The sequence below is a fragment of the Piliocolobus tephrosceles genome, chromosome 21 (assembly GCF_002776525.5).
Source record: "Piliocolobus tephrosceles isolate RC106 chromosome 21, ASM277652v3, whole genome shotgun sequence".
Lineage (NCBI taxonomy): Eukaryota > Metazoa > Chordata > Mammalia > Primates > Cercopithecidae > Piliocolobus > Piliocolobus tephrosceles.
Window position 1 is genome coordinate 33969037 of NC_045454.1, and position 22343 is coordinate 33991379.

At 53.7% G+C, this 22343-nt stretch overlaps 1 protein-coding gene across 3 annotated transcripts in view; it reads left to right on the top strand.

The window, feature by feature from the left end:
* LOC111554216 (myocyte-specific enhancer factor 2B-like) overlaps positions 1-15718 on the top strand; it is a 41175-nt gene extending 25457 nt beyond the window's left edge. The window contains exons 4-11 of one of the 3 annotated variants that reach the window (XM_023229627.1): positions 10605-10683; positions 11909-12112; positions 13467-13601; positions 14096-14243; positions 14415-14548; positions 14642-14735; positions 14909-15020; positions 15277-15718. In XM_023229627.1, coding sequence (XP_023085395.1) covers positions 10605-10683; positions 11909-12112; positions 13467-13601; positions 14096-14243; positions 14415-14548; positions 14642-14735; positions 14909-15020; positions 15277-15502 — 1132 coding nt within the window. In that variant the 3' untranslated portion in view covers positions 15503-15718. Of the gene's footprint in view, positions 1-10600; positions 10684-11908; positions 12113-13466; positions 13602-14095; positions 14244-14414; positions 14549-14641; positions 15021-15276 lie in introns of all 3 variants that reach the window. The other 2 variants (XM_023229628.1, XM_023229626.1) reach the window with 2 other exon arrangements.
* The last annotated feature ends 6625 nt before the right edge of the window (positions 15719-22343 follow it).

The following is a 22343-nucleotide window of genomic DNA, read 5'->3' on the forward strand; positions in this document are numbered from 1 at the left end:
TGAGCCAGGCCGCCAAGTCACCTACATGCACCGCCCCCCCCACCCGGGCATTACCTCCCTAGGCCCCCAGGGGAGGAGGCGGGCCCAGGGCTCTGGCTGGGGAAGGAGGGTCGCCTGCAGCTGGGGTGGGAGCCGCTGGAGCCCCCAGGAGAGGGGAGGAGGGGTCCTGGCTTTCCAAGGGGCTCTTCCTGTCGCCCATAATGAGGTACTTGGGGAGCAGGTGATGAAACCACAGCCTGGGTTGCGTGAGGCAGGACGGCAGGCCTGATTCGCTGCAGGGCCCAGGAGCAGCGCCCCCTCCCCGCTTCATCGCCTCCCACGGGCCCTCACCCCCACCCCCACCCAACCCACCTGCCTCTCACTTCTCCTTTTCCGGCCTGGGTTCCTCTGCCAAGCCGTGGCCTCCCTGCGGGCTCAGGGGTCTGGCAAAGTTACTCTGCAGCTCATCCCCCCAGTAAAGTCCCGCACGGGTGCCAAGAAAGGGAACTTGACTTGCTCCTAATCTTTTCTCTTAAACCCTTGCTGCAAAGCCTGTGAGGTTAGGATCCTGTGACCCATTTTACAGGGGAGGAAGCAGGTGACTGATGACAGTATTTTAAGGTGGTCTTGCAGGATGCTGCACTGACTCAGCACCCCTATTTCCAAGAACCGGACCTTCTTCCTTTTGGCTTCCCAGAAGCCAGAAGAAAAGTTCAGTAGAAGCCCTTGTGTGATGGCTCACGCCTGTAATCCCAGCACTTTGGGAGGCCGAGGCGGGTGGATCACTTGAGGCCAGGAGTTCAAGACCAGCCTGACCAGCATGCTGAAACCCCGTCTCTACCAAAAATATAAAAAATTAGCTGGGTGTGGTGGTGTGCGCCTGTAATCCCAGCTACTCGGGAGTCTGAGGCAGGAGAATCGCTTAAACCCGGGAAGCAGTAGTTGCAGGGAGCCGAGATCACGGCACTGCACTCCAACCTAGGCGACACAGTGAGACTCAAAAAAAGCGAGTCTCAAAAAAAAAAAAAAGTTCAATAGACCCCTGCTCCCTACCCTCTCCCCAGCTGGTGGAAAGATTCTCACCCCCAATTAACAGGTGAGAAAACTGAGTCCTACCATGCAGAGAGGCCAGAGGGGAAGGGTCAGCAGAGGGATGAGATTCCTTCCAGCACCCCATCTCCATTACTGGGGGTCTAAGAGGCCTCGCCAGTCTGAGGAGATGATCATCTATGGCTTGAAGAACTTCAGGATAATGTTTGTTGATTGACTTAGTGACCACAGATACTGCCAAAGAATTTCTGATGCTTCCGTACTCCTGAGCTTTTCTTTTGTCCTCTCAATTCCCCCTAACCCCCACATTGCTCAGGCCTGGGATCACCAGGCTCCTCTTCTATCCCAGGTCACCAGCACATCCTGCCCCTTTGGTCACCAAATGAACAGTCCACTTCTGCCCAGGTGCCACCCCTGTCTCCATTCAAACTCCATATTTCCCACTGGCTCAGCCTCTTCATGTCACCTCACTCTAGCCTGAACAGACACTGCTCCCCAAGGCAGCCATAAGCAGCAGGGAGCTTTTTTATTTTTAGAGACAGAGTCTCACTCTGTCACCCAGGCTGGAGTGCAGTGGCCCACTCATAGCTCACTGAAGCCTCCACCTCCTGGGCTCAAGTCATCCTCCCGCCTCAGCCTCCCAAGTAGCTGGGACTGCAGGCAGACACCACCATGCCCAGCGAGATTTAAATTTTTATTTATGTGTGTATTTATTTATTTAAGGCTGTGCACTGTGGCTCTCGCCTGTAATCCCAGAACTTTGGGAGGCCGAGACTGGTGGATCACCTGAGGTCAGGAGTTCAAGACCAGCCTGGCCAACATGGTAAAACCCCATCTCTACTAAAAATACAGAAATTAGCTGGATGTAGTGGTGTGCGCCTGTAATCCCAACTACTCAGGAGGCTGTGGCAGGAGAATTGCTTGAACTAGTGAGGGGGAGGTTTCAGTGAGCTGAGATTGCACCACTGCACTCCAGCCTGGGTGACAAGAGCGAAACTCTGTCTCAAAAAAAAGAAAAGAAAATTTTTTTTAGAGTCAGAGTCTCACAATGTTGCCAGGGCTAGAGTTCAGTGGCGGGATCTCAGTTCACTGCAACCTCTGCCTCTCCTGCTCAAGTGATCCTCCCACTTCAGACTCCAGAGTAGCTGGGACTAAGGGGCGCACCACCACACCTGGCTAAATTTTTTATTTTTGTTTATTTATTTTTTGAGACAGGGTCTGGCTCTGTCGCCCAGGCTGGAGTGTAGTGGTGTGATCTTGGCTCACTGCAGCCTCCACTTCCTGGGCTCAACTGATTGTCCCACCTCAGCCTCCTGAGTAGCTGGGACCACAGGCATGCCACCACACCCAGCTAACTTTTTTTTTTTTTTTTCCTAGAGACAGAGTTTTGCCATGTTGCCAGGCTGGTCTCGAACTCCTGGGCTCTAGCGATCCTCCCACCTCAGCCTCCCAAAGCCCTGGGATTACAGGCGTGAGCCACTGTGCCTGGCCCTAATTTTTTTTTTTTTTTTTTTTTTAGGGACAGGGGCAGGGTCTCACTATGTTGCTCTGGCTGGAAGCTTTTTAAGAAATATTCCTTTTGGGCCAGGCGCCATGGCTCATGCCAGTAATCTCAGCACTTTGGGAGGCCGAGGTGGGCAGATCACCTGAGGCCAGAAGTTTAAGACCAGCCTGGCCAACATGGTGAAAACCCATCTCTAGTAAAAATGCAAAAATTAGCCAGGCACAGTGGCGGGCGCCTGTAATCCCAGCTACTCGGGAGGCTGAGACAGGAGAATTGCTTGAACTCAGGAGGTGGAGGTTTCAGTGAGCTGAGATCATCCACTGCACTCCAGCCTGGGTGACAGAGCAAGACTCCACCTCAAAAAAAATAAAAAATAAGAGAGAGAGAAATCTTCGTTTTGAAATAAATCACACGAAGAAAAATGCACAAATCAGTAGAGTTGAGCTCAACACATTTGCACAAACTGAACACATCTGTGTACCCAAACCTGGGATCCAGGAACAGGACTTCCCCAGCCCCTGGGACTTCCCCCTTGGGCCACTGCCTAATCACAGCTGCTGCCCAGGGTGACCAATGTGCTGTCTGATGTCCATCAGCCTCAGTGAGGGTTTTTTTTTGACATGGAGTCTCGCTCTGTTGCCCAGGCTGGAGTACAATGGCACAATCTTGGCTCACTGCAACCTCCGCCTCCTGGGTTCAAGTGATTCTCCTGCCTCAGCCTCCCAAGTAGCTGGGATCACAGGCACATGCCACCATGCCCGGCTACTTTTTGTATTTTTAGTAGAGATGGGGTTTTGCCATGTTGGTCAGGCTGGTCTCAAACTCCTGACTTCAAGTGATCTGCCTGCCTCGGCCTCCCAAAGTGCTGGGATTATAGGCTTGAGCCACTGCGTCCAGTTGCGTCAGTGAGTTTTGATTGTTCTGAAACTTCATGTAAATAAAATCACACAGTGCGTCCTCTCGGTGGAGTCTGGGATTGTCGAATTGGCCAATGGTCTCTGAGATTCATCCACGTGGTTGTGTGTAGCAAGAGCGCACCCCTTTTCTGTGTTGTGCCATAACTGATCATAGAATCGACAAGAACGTGTTGACCAACTCTCCCATTAAGGGCTTCCGGGTTGATTCCAGTTTGAGGCAATGATGTACGAAGTGGCAGAAAACATTCTTGTCTGTATCTTCAGGTGCAACTTGGACCTATTTCTCTTGGGTCACAGGGTAGGCATCTGTTCAGATTTAATAGATGCCAGAGAATTATCCAAGTGCGTGTGCCTTTTTCCTCTACCACCAGCAATGCACGAGAGCTGGAAGTGGAAAAGCTTGCAAGATCATTGCTCACTGTAATGTTGAACTCCCGGGCTCAAAGAATCCTCAAGCCTCAGGCTCCCACATAGCCAGGACTACAGGTGTGTGCCACGGCGTGCAGCTAATTTTCACTGTCTTTGTAGACAGTTTCTCGCTATGTTGCCCAGGCTGGTCTCCAATTTCTGGCCTCAAGCAATCCTCCCACCTCAGCCTCTCAAGTAACTGGAAGTATCTGGGAATAGCCAGGAGTTTGAGACCAGCCTGGGCAACATAGCAAATCCCCGTCTCTACAAAAAGTTTTTAAAAATTTGCTGGGTGTGGTGACACTTAGCTGTAATCCCAGCTACTCGGGATGCTGAGGCTGGAGGATCACTTGAGCCCAGGAGTTCAAGGCTACAGTGAGCTATAATTGCACCACTGAAATCCAGCCTGGGTAACAGAGGAAGACCCCATCTCAAAAACAAAAAAAATGACTTGGCTGGATCCCGTCTATTTCAAAGATCTAAGTTCATTGAAATAACACTGCACTTTCCTGTTGTGTGAGATTTGAGAAAATAGCTGTAAAACCACCTGGGCCTGTTGCCTTTAAACATGTTTTTTAGTTATTGTTTTAATTTTGAAATTATTATTATTTTTTAGAGACAGAGTCTCACTCTGTTGCCCTGGCTGGAGTGCAGTGGCTCAAAGCTCACTGCAGCCTTGAACTCTATTGCCTTTAAAAAATTTTTTTTTTTTTTTTTTTAGAGATAGGGGTCTTGCTATGTTGCCTAGGCTGGTCTTGAACTGCTGGGCTCAAGCAATCCTCCCACCTTGGCCTCCCAAAGTGCTGGGATTACAAGTGTGAACCATTGTGCCCAGCCCACTTTATTACTTTTTTAATGCTAGGTCCTGAGTCATCTTTCTAATCTTCTATGGTTGTTGGGTCTACTTAAGCTTTCTACTTCTTCTGAGGTCAGTTCTTGGCTCAGTGACTTGCACAGGTTGATGCTTAATAAATGCTAAGTATGAGGGTGCAACAAAAGGGGTAGGAAGGTGCTGGACTCTTAGCTTCAAATGCCCACCTCCCTGCCCTTCTGCTCAGGATCCCACTCAGCCTCTGCATCTACCTCCAACTACATGCCTCCTCCCCCAGGAAGCTCTCCTGGGTTTCTTCTCCTGCTCTTTCTTCCCTGCTCCATTCCTTGGTCAGTAGGTCCACCTCTCTGCCTCTGTGCTGGGCAGATGCCACAGCTCTCTGATTTCTGGCTGGACAAAGCAGGGAGGGTATGTGTGTGCGGAAGAGGCCTCCCCAAACCTCAGCTTCCCCCCTCGTGCCTGGCACATTCAGCCTGTGCCGCCACCTCCCCCAGCAGTTCCGATCACACCAACATCTGGAGAATGGGCCACCAGGGTCTGTCTGCGGCTCTGGGCAGGGATTTGCATGTGACTACAAATATACATGCACACTCTGGCCTGCCGCCTCCGCATTCTTTGCCTGGCCCTTCACACCTGGGCCCGAGACAGGTCAACGCTGAGTGGCTGGATTTGCATGCGCGTGTATTTCTGGGCAGGGTATCAGCTGGGGCAGTCTGAGAGGAAGTTGTTGAGGGAAGCTGTAGGGTTGTGGAGGAGGTCAGTGACATCTCTCTTGATCTACTCTGCTCACCAAACCTTACTGTCCATTCCTGGTCCTGATCCAGAGGGGCTTTTAGTCTGGAGGAGACGAATCTGGATATATATATACCCTCAATGCCATGGAATCTGAACTGGAGGAGGATGGTGACTGTGGGAGACCAGAAGAATGGCAGGGAGGACTTCCTAGAGGAATGGGTTTTTTGAACTGGGTCTTAATGTTTGAATAGGAGTTGGCTTGGTGAAAAAGGGGAAAGGCTCCTTCTAGTCAAGAGATATTTATCGAAGAGAGAGAAGCAGGCAAGAGCTGATTTGGGAAGAGGACTTGAATGCCAGGCTAGGTGCTGGAACTTTCTCATAAGGGCAGTGGGGAGCCATGGAGAGTGTGTGAGCAGAAGAGGACCATGCTCAGAGCTGTGTGTTGGGTAGATTCCCTCAGGGGCTAGAGTGGAGGATGGCTTTGGTTCCATGTCACTGGGGTTCAGGAGAGTGAAACTCCTGCGTGCGTTCATCTGCACCTGTCAGGCCTGGCTCCAGAGCTGGTGTAGGGCCTGCTGGCTTCTGGAGGACTAAAGCACGCTGGAGTACAGTGACTTAAAGTGCAAGGCACAGGCCCAGCACAGAGGGGGCCCTAACCTCAGTCTCTGTCCAGACAGACACAGCCCTTGCCTCCTCTCCAGCTGCCCATCATCTCCATCCTGCCCTCCAATGGACCTGCTCCCCATGGAAACCATGAGCTGAGTCTTAAAATAATAAACCAAGCCCATCCCTTCTCTGCTTAAAACCTTCTCATAGGCCGGGCGCGGTGGCTCATGCCTGTAATCCCAGCACTTTGGGAGGCCAAGACGGGCGGATCATGAGATCAGGAGATCCAGACCATCCTGGCTAATATGGGGAAACCCCGTCTCTACTAAAAAATACAAAAAACTAGCTGGGTGTGGTGGTGGGCGCCTGTAGTCCCAGCTACTCGGGAGGCTGAGGCAGGAGAATGGCTTAAACCCAGGAGGCGGAGCTTGCAGTGAGCTGAGATCCGGCCACTGCACTCCAGCCTGGGCGACAGAGCAAGACTCCGTCTCAAAAAAAAAAAGAAAACCTTCTCATAGTGGCTCACGTCTGGAATCCCAGCACTTTGGGAGGCTGAGGCCAGTGGATCCCTTGAGGTCAGGAGTTCAAGACCAGCCTGGCCAACTTGGCAAAACTCTGTCTCTACTAAAAATACAAAAATTATGCCAGGCACGGTGGCTCATGCCTGTAATCCCAGCACTTTGGGAGGCTGAGGTGGGCGGATCACGAGGTCAGGAGATCGAGACCATCCTGGCTAACACGGTGAAACTCCGTCTCTACTAAAAATGCAAAAAAAAAAAAATTAGCCGGGCGTGGTGGCGGGCGCCTGTGGTCCCAGCTACTCGGGAGGCTGAGTCAGGAGAATGGCGTGAACCCAGGAGGCGGAGCTTGCAGTGAGCCGAGATCATGCCACTGCACTCCAGCCTGGGTGAGAGCAAGACTCCGTCTCAAAACAAAACAAAAAAACAAAAATTAGCCAGGCTTGGTGGTGCATGCCTCAAATCTCAGCTACTTGGGAGGCTGAAGCAGGAGACTCACTTGAACCTGGGAGGTGAAGATTGCGCCACTGCACTCCAGCTGGCATGACAGAGCAAGACTCTGTCTCAAAAAATAAAATAAAAGGCTGGGTGCGGTGGCTCATGCCTGTAATCCCAGCACTTTGGGAGGCCGAGGCAGGCGGATTATGAGGTCAGGAGTTTGAGACTAGCCTGACCAATACGGTGAAACACTGTCTCTACTACAACTACAAAAATTTGCCGGGCGTGGTGGCACATGCCTGTAGTCCCAGCTACTTGGGAGGCTAAGGCAAAAGAATCATTTGAACCAGGGAGGTGGAGGTTGCAGTGAGTTGAGATCGCGCCACTACACTTCAGCCGGGGTGACAGAGCGAGACTCCATCTCAAAAATATACATCTATTAAAAATAAAAAATAAAATAAAATAGGAAATAAAATAAAATATGCTCTCATAGCTCCACATCACTCTTAGACCAAAATCCACAGCCCTCCTCCAGCTCAGAAGGCCCACAGTGGGCCAGGTACAGTGGCTCACACCTGGAATCCCAGCCCTTTGGGAGATTGAGGCAGGAGGATCACTTCAAGCCAGGAGTTTGAGACCAACATAGTCAGACTCCATCTCTGCAAAAATAAAACAAAAATTAGCAGGGAGTGGTGGCACTCACCTGTAGTCCCAGCTATTCAGAAGACTGAGGTGGGAGGATTATTTGAGCCTGGGAGGTCAAGTCTGCAGTGAGCTGAGATTGCACCACCGCACTCCAACCTGGGCAACAGAGCAAGACTCTGTCTCAAAAAAATAAATCAATATGGCCAGGCGTGGTGGCTCACGCCTGTAATCTCAGCACTTTAGGAGGCCAAGGCAGACAGATCACTTGAGGCCAGGAGTTCGAGACCAGCCTGGCCAACATGGTGAAACCCATCTCTACTAAAAATACAAAAATTAGCAGAGGGTGGTGGTACATGCCCGTAATTGCAGCTACTCGGAAGGCTGAAACGGGAGAATCACTTGAACCCGGGAGAATCACTTGAACCCTCCAACCTCATAGCTGTTTCTTGTCCCTCCTCAGGGCCCTGGTTCCTTCTGCCTGTTGTTCCTTCTGCCTGGAACCTGCTGTTCCTTCTGCCTGGAACTCACTTCCTGTCTCAGCTCTGAGGGTCTCAGTGCAGACAGAGATTTCCCAGTTCTCCCCCATCGCATGACCTCTGCCCTAGCCGTGGTGTCTATGTCTAAAACGGGGACGGATGGAGTGAGAAGGGGCTCGAGTCAGGTCTTCCATGCTTAAGAGACTCAGGCCTAAGCCCCAGCCCCGCCACTGCTCTCATGGGACCCCGGGCATCAGGGGCATTTCCGGAGTCATCTTGGCACTGGGACCTCTGGACCAAGGCCCCCCTCCACCCCCCAGGGACCCATCAGGGTGGGGGCAACACATCCCAGCCGTGGGAACAGTCCCGATTCCGGCTGGGGATTAAAATTAGCCCTGGAGGTTAAATTTAGCAAGTTAAGCCGGAGCTGAGGGTCTGGGACCAACAGTCTGAGCTCTACATAGTTGTGGGGGCTCAGAGACCCAGCCCAGAGAGGGCAGAGGGTGTGCCTGGGGTCACACAGCATGCCATATATGCCAGTCGAGGTGTCTGACATTTCAGGGCCCTGGGATAATGGAGGGCCTTGCCCAGACTGCTTGGGCAGGGGTCTGGGAAGCCCCTGTGACCACTCCCAGAGAACAATCTGGATTTCTTTCTTTCCTTCTTTTTTTTTTTTGAGACTGAGTCTCACTTTGTTGCCAAGGCTGTCAAAGTCTCGGGATCTCGGCTCACTGCAACCTCTGCCTCCCAGGTTCAAGGGATTCTCCTGACTCGGCATCCTGAGTAGCTGGGTCTACAGGCGCCTACCACTATGCCTGGTTAATTTTTGTATTTTTAGTAGAGATGGGGTTTCGCCATGTTGGCCAGGCTGGTCTCAAACGCCTGACCTCATGATCCACCCACTTCAGCCTCCCAAAATACTGGGTGGCATGAGCCACCGCGCCCAGCCGGATTTCTTTTTCTTTTTAAGACAGAGTCTTGCTCTGTCACCCAGGCTGGGGTGCAGCGGCACTCCTGCTGCAGCCCCCCAAGTGGCTGGGACTACAGGCATGCACCACGACACCTGGTTAATTTTTGAATTTTTAATAAAGACAGGGTAGGTTGGATGCAGTGATAATCCCAGCACCTTGGGAGGCCAAGATGGGTGGATCATGAGGTCAGGAGTTTGAGACCAGCCTGACCAACATGGTGAAAACCCGTCTCTACTAAAAATACAAAAATTAGCTGAGCATAGTGGAGGGTGCCTGTAATCCCAGCTACTCGGGAGGCTGAGGCAGGAAAATCATTTGAACTTGGGAGGCGGAGGTTTTAGTGAGCCGAGATTGCGCCATTGCTCTTCAGCCTGCCTGGGCAATAAGAGTGAAACTCATCTCAAAAAAAAAAAAAAAAAAAATAGAGATGGGGTTTTGGCATGTTGGCTAGGCTGGTCTTGAACTCCTGATCTCAAGTGATCTGCCTGCCTGGGCCTGCCAAAGTGCTGGGATTACAGGCGTGAGCCACCGTGCCTGGCCTGATCTGGATTTCTTGATAACTTGTTGCCAAGTCTGGTGGTGGGTGCTCAGCATTTCATACCAGCCCATTCACAGAAGAGCAAACTAAGGCCTGGGGAAAGGGCCTTCTGTGCTGAGGGCTGCCCTGAGGGTCAGAGGGAAGGCCAGGCCCGAGCGCAGGTCCGCGTGACCCTGGAGAGGCCCCTTGCCTGAAGCCTCAGTCACCTGTGACATGGTAGAGGCTGGGAGGTGGAGTGTGGTCACACAGTTGGCGGAGCGGGGACGTCCCCTGGGGTGTCAGGGGATGTCTGTACAGCGGGCGGTGGCTGCAGGACAGGCCACGTGATTTGATTGTTCCCAGGAACCTCGCGTGGGGGTCTCTGGGGAAGGCCTGGACCCCAACATAGTCCAGCAGTCTCCTCCTTCTGGGACCCCTACCAGGGCAATCTCACATCTCCTTGAGTGGGGTACAGGATTTCTTCCAAGTCACCAAGTGGATGCCAGGCCCACACCCTGGCCCAAAGACTCCGAGCTGGAGGCCTTTCCAGAGTGTGCCTGCATCCTCCTGCTAGAGCAGCCTCAACCTCCCCAGCTCAAGCGATCCTCCTACTTCAGCCACCAGAGTAGCTGGGACTGCAGACGTGTGCCACCATGCCTGGCTAATTTTTGCATTTTTTGTAGAGCCGGGGTTTCAACATGTTGCCCCGGCTGGCCTCAAACTCCTGGTCTCAAGTGATCCTCCCGCCTTGGCCTCCCGAAGTGCTAGGGATCACAGGCGTGAGCCACCATGCCCCATTTGGTCTAAACATGTTTATTGAGCCTCTACTGCATCCTCAGGCTGGCCGGGGGCGGAGTCTGCGACAGTGACCCAGCCTGCCTTGATTTTCCCCATCATCTTCCCCTCAGTGACTGGCAGGGGCAGGTAGAGGAGAGGCGTGAGGCTGGGGTACCCCTCCCCACTCTCCACCCACTCACTCTGTCCTCTCCCTCTTCTCCTCCTAGACAGAGATCGCTCCACTCAGCCTGGGACGATGGGGAGGAAAAAAATCCAGATCTCCCGTATCCTGGACCAAAGGAATCGGCAGGTGAGTTCCACCAGGTGGAACAGTGGTTGGGAAAGACACTCCTAGCAGGGGGCATGGCCTAGGCAAGGGGCTGACCTGACCAGTTGAACTGCAGGGGAATGAGGAGGCATGAGGAGTCCTGATGCTGTGTCAGCATTTCTTTCTTTTCTTTTTCTTTTCTTTTTTTTTTTTTTTTTTTTTTTGAGATGAAGTCTCACTCTATTGCCCAGGCTGGAGTGCTATGGTGCGATCTCAGCTCACTGCAACCTCTGCCTCCCAGGTTCAAATGATTCTCCTTCCTCAGCCTCCTGAGTAGCTGGGATTACAGGCACGCACCACCACGCCTAGCTAATTTTGCATTTTTAGTAGAGACGGGATTTCACCATGTGGGCCACGGTAGTCTTGAACTCCTGACCTCGTGATCCGCCGGTCTCGTCCTCCCAAAGTGCTGGGATTACAGGCGTGAGCCACTGTGCCCAGCTTGTCAGTGTTTCTTGTTTTCCCTCCCTCCCTTCCTCCCTCCCTCCTTCCCTCCTTCTCCTTCCCTCTCTCTTTCCGTCCTTCCTTCCTTCCTTTTTTTTTGTTTTGAGACGGAGTTCACTTTGTCACCCAGGCTGGAGTGCGTGGAGCGATCTCAGCTCACTGCAAGCTCCGCCTCCTGAGTTCAAGTGATTCTCCTGCCTCAGCCTTCCGAATAGCTGGGATTACAGGCGACCGCCACCACACCCGGCTAGGCTAATTTTGGTAGTTTTAGTAGAGTCGGGGTCTCACCATGTTGCCCAAGCTAGCCTCGAACTCCTGACCTCAATCAATCCTCCTGCCTCGGCCTCCCAAAGTGCTGGGACGTCAGGCTGAGCCACCGCGCCCGGCCTGCCCATTTTCATGATCATTTATTCATTTATTCTCACTAATGGCTGGAACCCCAGCCACAGGGGAGATGGAGCTCGACAAGCCACACCCAACTCAGAGGGCCAGAACAGAGGGAGGCCCAGAACTGGGAAAGCCCAGAGGGAGCATGTGGGCTCTGCTTGGGAACCCAAGGCACACTTCTCAAAGGGCAGGAGACATTTGGGTTGGGTTTTGAAGCTCCAGTAGGAGTTTGCTAGGTTGTGACATGAGAATTACCAGCGCAGCCAGAAAGAATCCTGAGGTATGTTCGAGGAAGAGTTAGGCCCTGCCACTTCCCCCACACCACCCCACATTCGTCTCTTCTTCTCTCCCCTACCCCTGCGGGTCCTGGGTCCAGGTAACGTTCACCAAGCGGAAGTTCGGGCTGATGAAGAAGGCCTATGAGCTGAGCGTGCTCTGCGACTGTGAGATAGCCCTCATCATCTTCAACAGCGCCAACCGCCTCTTCCAGTACGCCAGCACGGACATGGACCGCGTGCTGCTGAAGTACACGGAGTACAGCGAGCCCCACGAGAGCCGCACCAACACTGATATCCTCGAGGTACCCCAGGTCCTCCTCCCCAGCCCCACCAGGTCCCATGCACACTGCTTTCTCAGAGCCCAGGGACTCTCGGTTTGCACAAAAGATGAGCATCTTCATCTGGCTTTGCAGGCTGATGTCCTTTATCTCTGCTGTCCCTAGAGTCGGGGGACCCTTCTAGGGACAGCAGAAATAAAGCACATCTGGCAGGTCGCAGTGGCTCACACCTGCAATCCCAGCACTTTTGGAGACTGAGGCAGGGGGATCACTTGAGGTCAGGGATTCTAGACCAGCCTGGCCAACATGGCATAACCCAGTCTCTACTAAAAACACAAAAATTAGCCGGGCGTGGTGGCTCATGCCTCTAATCCAAGCTACTTGGGAGGCTGAAGTAGGAGAATTGCTTGAACCCGGGAGGCGGAGGTTGCAGTGAGCCCAGATCGCACCATTTCACTCCAGCCTGGGCAACAGAGCAAGACTCTGTCTCAAAAAAATAAGTAAATAAAATAACAAATAAATAAAAAAGACAGAGGGGTCTTCACTGGGATGGGAAGCTAAAGCCTAAGGGCTGCAGAGAGCAGTGGGCTAGGACTAGGCCTGGGAGTCCCCAGTGTTTCAGAAGTGTGGGGCAGAAGTTGGCAAAGAAAAGGTTGGGGTCCAGGAGCGTGTGGTTCTATGGCCGCAGGAGAAGGCAGCTCAGTAAATCTGCTGGCGTTTCTTAAGCAGCTTTTTTTCTTTTTTTTGAGACTGAGTCTTGCTTTGTCGCCCACTCTGCAGTGCAGTGGCACAATCTCAGCTCACCACAACCTCTGCCTCTCAGATTCAAGTATTCTCCTGCCTCAGCCTCCCAAACAGCTCTGACCACAGGCATACGCCACCATGCCTGGCTAATTTGTATATTTTTAGTAGAGATGGAGGTCTTACCATGTTGGCCAGGCTGGTCTCCAACTCCTGACCTCAAGTGAATCTGCCTGCCTCGGCCTCCCAAAGTGCTGGGATTACAGGCGTGAGCCACTGCGCCCAGCCTCTTAAGCAGCTTTTGATGCCAGGCTATGAGGCTACAAGTAGGGACAGAATGGAGGTCCTGGAGTCACGTCAGGAGCAGCATTAGGACAGTGCCAACAGGCCTGCATGAATCTCAGCTCCTGCTATGTTGATCTGGGCAGGACCTTGGACTCTCTGGTCCCAGGGGAGGAAATTGCTAGATGGTATCTCACTGGGGTTTGGTCAGTGGGGTTTGGCTAGAGCAGGCCATGCCTGCATTCCTCCCCACTCATGGAGCTGGACGGGGATAGTCTCTCCCCTCTCCCATAGAACTGGGTTCCCTGGCTAGGGTAGGGGTAAGCGTCTGCCCTGTTGTCTCCTATCCCCATAGACGCTGAAGCGGAGGGGCATTGGCCTCGATGGGCCAGAACTGGAGCCAGATGAAGGGCCTGAGGAGCCAGGAGAGAAGTTTCGGAGGCTGGGAGGCGAAGGGGGTGATCCAGCCTTGCCCCGACCCCGGCTGTATGTAAGTGACTCCCTGGCTCTGTGAATGAGGCATTCCTCCTACTTCCTAGGCCCAAGTTGTTGAGGCTGGTACTGAGAGAGGGGCTTAGAGCCAGGGATCCTGGAGTTTGGAGGCAAGTCTCCACCTGGTAGGGCAGGAAAGGCTTCTTTGAGAAGTGGGCACCATACCTGGGGCTTTGACGGATGAATAAGAGTTCAACAGGTGAACAGTTCCTTCCTTCATTTCATCTTTGATTCATCAAACACTCTGTGCAGCCCCCTCAGTGCCAACTGTACACTAAGTGAGAGGCCTTGGCTCTGAACCTACCTGTCAAGGACAGGCAGAGTCAGACAGGAGCTCCCCCAGCCTGTGGGGTTAAAGCAGGTAGGGAGCCTGGTGGGAGGTGCAGCAAAGGCTTCCTGAAGGTAGAGCTGGGCCCCTGAACTCATCAGGATTTTCTCCCTTGGACCCCATCTGGCCTGGGGTCCTCTGACTCATCCCCTCTCTACCCAAAGCCTGCAGCTCCTGCTATGCCCAGCCCAGACATGGTGTACGGGGCCCTGCCGCCACCAAGCTGTGACCCCAGTGGGCTTGGGGAGGCACTGCCCGCCCAGAGCCGCCCATCTCCCTTCCGACCAGCAGCCCCCAAAGCCGGGCCCCCAGGTGAGCATGGGACAGTAGGGTGGGGGTGGGGTCCTGGGGGGCTGTTTGGGTGCATCTTGGCTCTGGCACTGCCGGGCTGTGTGCATCACCTCTAAACCTCAGACTTCATTAGTTGACATGGCCCGCCTGTCCTCTCTCTCTGGGGTCTCTCTGGGGTCTCCTCTTCCCCAGGCCTGGTGCACCCTCTCTTCTCACCAACCCACCTCACGAGCAAGACACCACCCCCATTGTACCTGCCGACGGAAGGGCGGAGGCCAGACCTACCTGGTGGCCTGGCTGGGCCCCGAGGGGGACTAAACACCTCCGTGAGTGAGGGGAGGGTGTGGTGGGGCTGATGAGGGCAGACAGGGCGGCCTGGGTGTGGGCCTCAGTTTCCCCTTCACCCTCTCTCGGCACAGAGAAGCCTCTACAGTGGCCTGCAGAGCCCCTGCTCCACTGCAACCCCTGGACCCCCGCTGGGGAGCTTCCCCTTCCTCCCGGCAGGCCCCGCAGGTACACCCCCTAACCCGCCCCGCCCCGCCCCGCCTGGGAAGCGTCCGTACTCCTGCCCTCTGGGAGTTCCACACTCTCCCACCCACCAGAACTCAAAACTCACTGGGGGTGGTCAGGTTTGCAAAAGGCTTAAGGAGAGGTCCAGGCCTCAGCCCCCAATTCCTGCCCACCAGAATATGGCCTGGGAGACCCTCCACCGCCCCCTGGCTTGTTGCAGCCCCCAACCCTGGCCCCCTGGCAGCCCTCGAGGGGTGATGGGCCCCCCGCCGTGCCCTCCCAGCCCAGGTAAGTGCTCTCACTATGGCCCCAGCTCAAGTCCTGATCCTCCAAAGCGCCTGCCGCTGCTGACCTCTGGTGGCCATCCCTGGTACTGCGCACACTTCCGGTGCGGGTGGGCAGTTATTTTGAGGCCCCAAGAGGGACCGCCACCCCCTCCTTTCCCAAGGTCCTCCTGCCAAGCCTTTGCCCACGCTGTGCCATCCCCTGGCTTCCTTCCCTTCCTCGCTGAGCTCACGGCCTCCCTCTCTCTTTCCCCCTGCAGTGGGGGCCGAAGCCTGGGCGAGGAGGGCCCCCCAACCCGCGGCGCCTCCCCGCCGACACCCCCAGTCAGCATCAAGTCCGAGCGCCTCTCTCCGGCCCCCGGGGGCCCCGGCGACTTTCCTAAGACCTTCCCCTACCCCTTGCTCCTCGCCCGGTCCCTGGCAGAGCCTCTGCGGCCCGGGCCCGCCCTGCGCCGGCTGCCCTTGGCCGACGGCTGGCCCCGGTAGGAGACCCCTGGTGGCACAGGCCCAGGGTTCTCGCCCGGCACGGCGAGGGCACGTGGGGACCCCACCTCCCTCCAGGCCTCTTCAGAGAAGACTCAACAGTGACGGCCCCCTCCGCGGTGGGGGCTTGGACTCAATCCACCCTGGGGGGACTCCTTTCCTTCTTCCTCTTTGTGTGTATACCTAAAAATAAAACACGCGTGGCGTCCGTGGACCAGACTGACTGTGGCTGCTCGGAACTTGCCTCATTCTTGCCTAGTCTTGGCTTGGGGTGCCCCTCCAGAAGCCGACCTGAGATGAGGACTCAAGAGCCCGTGAGGTGTCCGGGAGGGTTGCCAGGTGCAGGGGTGGGGAGGCGAGGCGGGAGGAGCCCTTCAGGGGACGCGCACCAGCAGCGGGTGCTTAGCCCGCGGGGGCTTCTGAGGACAGCATAGAGTGATCGTGCACCTAGAATGGCCCCACTCCAGGGGTGAGGGCCCCTGCTATTTCCTCTCCAGGACCAACGGCCAGGGCTGCTCCTGGCGCTGTGGGTCATGGCTCAGGGGCAAGCCCCTACGGCTGGGTTGTATGGCTCCAAAAGCAGCAGCTGGGAATCCCGAATGTCGGGCTCCCAGGGCACTGGGAGCGCCCCTGAACTGCTCCTCTTCTTATTTTTTATTTTATTATTTTAATTTTATTTTATTTGAGACAGGGGCTCCCCGTATCACCCAGGCTGGGTTGCAGTGGTGCGATCTCGGCTCACTGCAACCTTCGCCTCCCGGGTTCAAGTGATTCTCCCGCCTCAGCCTGCGGAGTAGCTGGGACTGCAAGCGCCTACTACCATGCTAAGTTTTGTAGTTTTAGTAGAGACAGGTTTCACCATGTTGGTCAGGCTGGTCTCGAATTCCTGACCTGAGGTGGTCCGCCTGCCTCGGCCTTTCAAAGTGCTGGGATTATAGGCATGAGCCACCCAGCCCTGCCAACTGCTCATCTTTTTTTTTTTTTTTTGAGACGGAGTCTTGCTCTGTGGTGCGGGCGGGAGTGCAGTGGCTGGATCTCAGCTCACTACAAGCTCCGCCTCCCGGGTTTACGCCATTCTCCTGCCTCAGCCTCCCGAGTAGCTGGGACTACAGGCGCCCGCCACCTCGCGCGGCTAGTTTTTTGTATTTTTAGTAGAGACGGGGTTTCACCATGTTAGCCAGGATGGTGTCGATCTCCTGACCTCGTGATCCGCCCGTCTCGGCCTCCCAAAGTGCTAGGATTACAGGCTTGAGCCACCGCGCCCGGCCAACTGCTCATCTTTTGAATGGGTGTATCTCTTGAGCCTTTGACCCAGCAATTGATTCTACCCAAGAGACAAGAGAGCAGGGTGTTTACACATCCACTCCTGGGGCTGCAAACTGCCCCCACTTGGGCCTGTCCTGTGTGTGAAGGCAGACTTGGGTGTCCTGGAGTCAGGGGTGCCTCCCAGAAAATAGTTGAGGTGCAGCAGGGTGACACCCCAGGTGGTCTCAGTGGGATTTTTTTTTTTTTTTTTGAGACGGAGTCTCGCTCTGTCGCCCAGGCTGGAGTGCAGTGGCCAGATCTCGGCTCACTGCAAGCTCCACCTCCCGGGTTTAGGCCATTCTCCTGCCTCAGCCTCCCGAGTAGCTGGGACCACAGGTGCCTGCCACCTCACCCGGCCAGTTTTTTGTATTTCTTAGTAGAGACGGGGTTTCCCCATGTTAGCCAGGATGGTCTCGATCTCCTGACCTCATGATCCGCTCCTCTCAGCCTCCCAAAGTGCTGGGATAACAGGCTTGAACCACCGCACCCAGTGGGGACTTTTTTTTTTTTTTTTTCAGTTGGGGCCTCATTATGATGCCCAGGTTGGTCTCAAACTCCTGGGCTCAAGCAATCCTCTCACCTCGGCCTCCAGAATAGCTGGGACTACAGGTGCAAGCCGCCATACCTGGCATTCAGTGAGATCTTCAGAACACTTAACATATGACTTCTTGCCGGGTGCAGTGGCGAACGCCTGTAATCCTAGCACTTTGGGAAGTTGAAGTGGATGGATGGCTTGGGCCCAGGAGTTTGAGACCAGTCTGGGCAACATAGTGACACCCTGATCCCTACAAAAAATTTTTTTAAAAATTAGCTGGGCATGGCTGGCACATTCCTGTAGTCCTAGCTATTCAGGAGGCTGAGGTGGGAGAATCGCCTGAGCATGGGAAGTCAAGGCTGCAGCGAGCTGTGATCGAGCCATTGCACTCCACCCTGGACAACAGAGCAAGACCCGCTGTTAAAAACATCAACAACAATGACAACATAAAAAACTGACTTCTAGCCGGGCGCGGTGGCTCACACCTGTATTCCTAGCACTTCAGGGGGCCAAGGAGGGCAGATCACTTGAGGCCAGAAGTTTGAAACTGTCTCTACTAAAAATACAAAAATTAGCTGGGCCTGGTGCCCCATGCCTGTAATTCCAGCTACCTGGGAGGCCGAGGCACCAGAATCACTCGAACTCGAGAGGTGGAGGTTGCAGTCAGCTGAGATCACGCCACTGCACTGCAGCCTGCAGAACAGAGGAAGACTCCATCTCAAAAAAAAAAAAAAAAATTACTTCTTGCCTATAATCCCAGCCCTTTGGGAGGCTGAGGAGGAAGGATGCCTTGAGCCCAGGAGTTGGAGGCTGCAGTGGGCTATTATCAGCCCACTACAATCCAGCCTGAGTGACAGAAAAAAACACTGTCTCTAAAAATAACAGTAATAAAATTTAAAAGATCTGCCTCTGCCCTGTTCTGCTCATCTCTTTGAAGCTTGCCCTCATCCTTAGAAGGAAGCTGGGCTCCTCAGCTGCCCTACCCCACTCTGGCCTCGTCTCCTATCCCTGTCCCAGCCCCTCCAGTCCCTTCGAAATATTTGCAATTCCAACATACTGGTCTTTCCTGGAGCGCCTCCCTCAACCCCCAACTTGCCTCGTTTTTAAACTCCTTCCCACCCTCCAAGGCCCAGCTCTGCCTCTCTTCCTCCAGGGTGCCATCTACACTGTCCCAAGCTGAGAAATGCCTTTGTGGATTGGAGTTCACAGATTTGGACAGGAAGATGGAAAACATGAGTGTTGAGATCAAGATTTACAAGATCCGCCTTGGCCGGGCACAGTGGCTCACGCCTGTAATCCAAACACTTTGAGAAGCTGAGGTGGGAGGATGGCCTGAGCCCAGGAGTTCAAGACTAACCTGGGCAACATGGTGAATCCTACCTCTTAAAAAAAAAAAAAAAATTAGCCAAGCGTGGCGGTATGCACCTGTAGTCCCAGTTACTCAGGAGGCTGAGGTGGGAGAATCACCTGAGCCCGGGAAGTCAAGGCTGCAGTGAACTCTGATTGAGTCACTGCACTCCAGCCTGGGCGACAGAGCAAAAGACCCTGTCTCAAAGAGTGAAAAAACAAAAACAGGCCAGGCATGGTGACTCACACCTGTAATCCCAGCGCTTTGGGAGGCTGAGGCAAGTGGATCACTTGAGGTCAGGAGTTCGAGACCAGCCTGACCAATGTGGTGAAACCCCATCTCTATTAAAAATGCAAAAGATTGGGTGCAGCACACCAACATGACACATGTATACATATGTAACAAACCTGCACGTTGTGCACATGTACCCTAGAACTTAAAGTATAATTTTAAAAAATTAAATTAAATTAAAAAAAATAAAAACATACAAATACAAAAATTAGCCGGGCATGGTAGCATGCGCCTGTAGTCCAAGCTACTCAGGAGGCTGAGGCAGGAGAATCGCTTGAACTCGGGAAATGGAGGTTGCAGTGAGCCGAGATCGCACCACTGTACTCTAGCCTGGGCAACAAAGCAAGACTCCATCTCAAAACACAAACAAACAAACTCACCTGCTTTCCAATCACTCTGCCAAGATCCAAAGCTGAGCTGATTGGCGCAGCTCAGCCAGAATGGGCAGGGTACCTTGACTGACAATTTCAAAATCCCATTCTGTCACTCAATGCCCCAGGAGAGGTTTCTTCAGTAAAACCGGGCGCCTGGCGTTCCACCCTTAGCGCACACCGTCCTAGACAAGATGATGGGTGGGGCTCCTTTTAAGGGATAGGGAGACAGGACAAAGTATATAAGTAACAGAACCCGGAGAGGGCACTCGTTTATATGGCGGAGTATAGGGTGCCATCTGCACCCCAGACCCCAGCTAAAGTTTGTCCTATGTCATCTTCGCCACCCTCATCCCCAGTGAGGTGGGGGCTTTGGGGGCCCAGTTTCCAGGACAGGGATATGGCATGATCAAAGTGTGTAAAAGCCCCTCTCCAGTCTCCCGTGGCAGGGGACACTGGGCGCTGAGGGGAGGCAGTATCCCCTGGAATGATCACTGTGTGAGTGTGTGTGTGTGTGTGTGTGTGGGTGTGTGTGTGTGTGTAGGCGAAACCACCAGGACTCCAGGACAGCTCGGAGGTGGAGGTGAAGGGAAGAGGGTGCCGTGGGCAACTGGAAGCCCCCATTTCACCCTCTGTGCTGTGGAAGCTTGTGGGGAATGAGACTTGGATGGGATGAACTCGAAGCCACTGCAGAGTGTCCGAGTGTGGCTAGAGATTTTGCTCACCCAACCCGACTCAGGTCTTTCTGTTTTCTTTTTCTTTTCTTTCTTTCTATTTATTTATTTTATTTATTTATTTTTTTGAGACGGAGTCTCGCTCTGTCGCCCAGGCTGGAGTGCAGTGGCCAGATCTCAACTCACTGCAAGCTCCGCCTCCCAGGTTTACGCCATTCGCCTGCCTCAGCCTCCCGACTAGCTGGAACTACAGGCGCCCGCCACCTCGCCCGGCTAGTTTTTTGTATTTTTTTTAGTAGAGACGGGGTTTCACCGGGTTAGCCAGGATGGTCTCGATCTCCTGACCTCGTGATCCGCCCATCTCAGCCTCCCAAAGTGCTGGGATTACAGGCTTGAGCCACCGCGCCCCGCCTATTTGTTTATTTTTATTATTTTGTTTTGCTTTTTTTTTTTTTTCCTGAGATGGAGTCTCGCTCTGCCATGCAGGCTGGAGTGCAATGGCGCAATCTTGGCTTGCTGCAGCCTCCACCTCCCAGGTTCAAGTGATTCTCCTGCCTCAGCCTCCTGAGTAGCTGGGACTACAGGTGCATGCCACCATGCCCAGCTAATTTTTTTTGTATTTTTAGTAGAGATGGGGTTTCATTATGTTGGTAAGGCTGGTCTCGAACTCCTGACCTCAGGTAATCCACCCACCTTGGTCTCCCAAAGTGCTGGGATTACAGGCGTGATCCACCACTCCTGGCCTATTTTTTTTATTTTTATTATTCTTGTTTTATTTTGTTTTGAGACAAAAATCTCACTCCGTTGCCCAGGCTGGAGTGCAGTGGCAGGATCTCGGCTCACTGCAGCTTCTGCCTCCCGGGTTGAAACGATTCTTGTGCTCCCCAAATAGCTCAGATTACAGGCAAGCGTCACCACACGCGGCTAATTTTTGTATTTTTAGTAGAGACGGGGTTTCACCATGTTGGCCAGGCTGGTTTCGAACTCCTGACCTCATGTGATCCACCCATCTCAGCCTCCCAAAATGCTGGGATTACAGGCATGAGCCACTGCGCCTGGCCTATTTTTTTACTTTTGAGGCAGAGTCTCACTCTATTGCCCAGGCTGCAGTGCAGTGGTGCAATCACAGCTCACTGCAGCCTTGACCTCCTGCGTGCAAGCGATCTTCCTACCTCAGCCTCCCAAGTAGGTGGGACTGCAGATGCGCACCACCTTGCCCAGCTAGGCTGGAGTGCAGTGGCACGATCTCAGCTCACTGCAACGTCTGCCTCCCGGGTTCAAGTGATTCTCCTGCCTCAGCCTCCCCAGTAGCTCACAGGCGTGAGACACAACACCTAGCTAATTTTTGTATTTTTAGTAGAGATGGAGTTTCACCATATTGGCCAGGATGGTCTCGATCTCCTGACCTTTTGATCTACCCGCCTCAGGCTCCCAAGATACTGGGATTACAGGCGTGAGCCACTGTGCCCAGCCTGCCCAGCTAATTTTTGTGTTTTTTGTGTAGTCTGGGTTTCCCCACGTTGCCCAGGCTGGTCTGGAACTCCTGGGATTGAGCGATCCTCCCATTTTGGCCTCCCAAAGTTCTTGGATTACAGGCATGAACCACTGCACTCAGCCTCTTTTTTTTTTTTCCTCACCGTGTTGCCAGGTTGGAGTGCTGTGGCATGACCATGACTCACTGCAGCCTCAAACTCCTGGGCTCGAACAATCTTCCCATCTCAGGTTCTTGAGTAGCTGGGACTTACAGGCTTGAGCCACCACATTGGGCTAATTTAACTTTTTTAAAATTTATTTTATTTTATTTAGAGATGAGGGTCTTGCTGTGCTGCCCAGGTTGGTCTCAAAATTCTGGGCTCAAGCAGTCCTCCAGCCTTAGCCTCCCACGTAGCTGGGACTACAGGCATATGCCAAGCCACCATGCCTGGCTGGACTCAGGTCTTCAACACTTCCCACCTGGTTCCTTCTGTCCCTTCCCCACTCAGGAGGGGTGAGCCACTGTCCCCATGGCAGTGATCAATGCCTGTGGAGGTCCAGCTGAGCATACAGCCCCTGCCACCTCCAGCAGCGCCACTGCCACATGCATGGTGTTACACATAGAGGATACAAACCCTTCACCCACTTACCCACCCTTCTGTTCTGAGGGCCCCCCCTACAATGACTCTGGCCATCCTTCCACATGGGCTGAAGAACCGCCTACTCACTGGCACCCCAACCCCACACATCCGGACCAGGACCAGGGACTGAGCAGGAGGAAAAGGGTCAAAGCAGCAGGTAGCCTGGGGGAAACTGAGGCATGGCCAGAGAGAAAGAACCTTCCCAG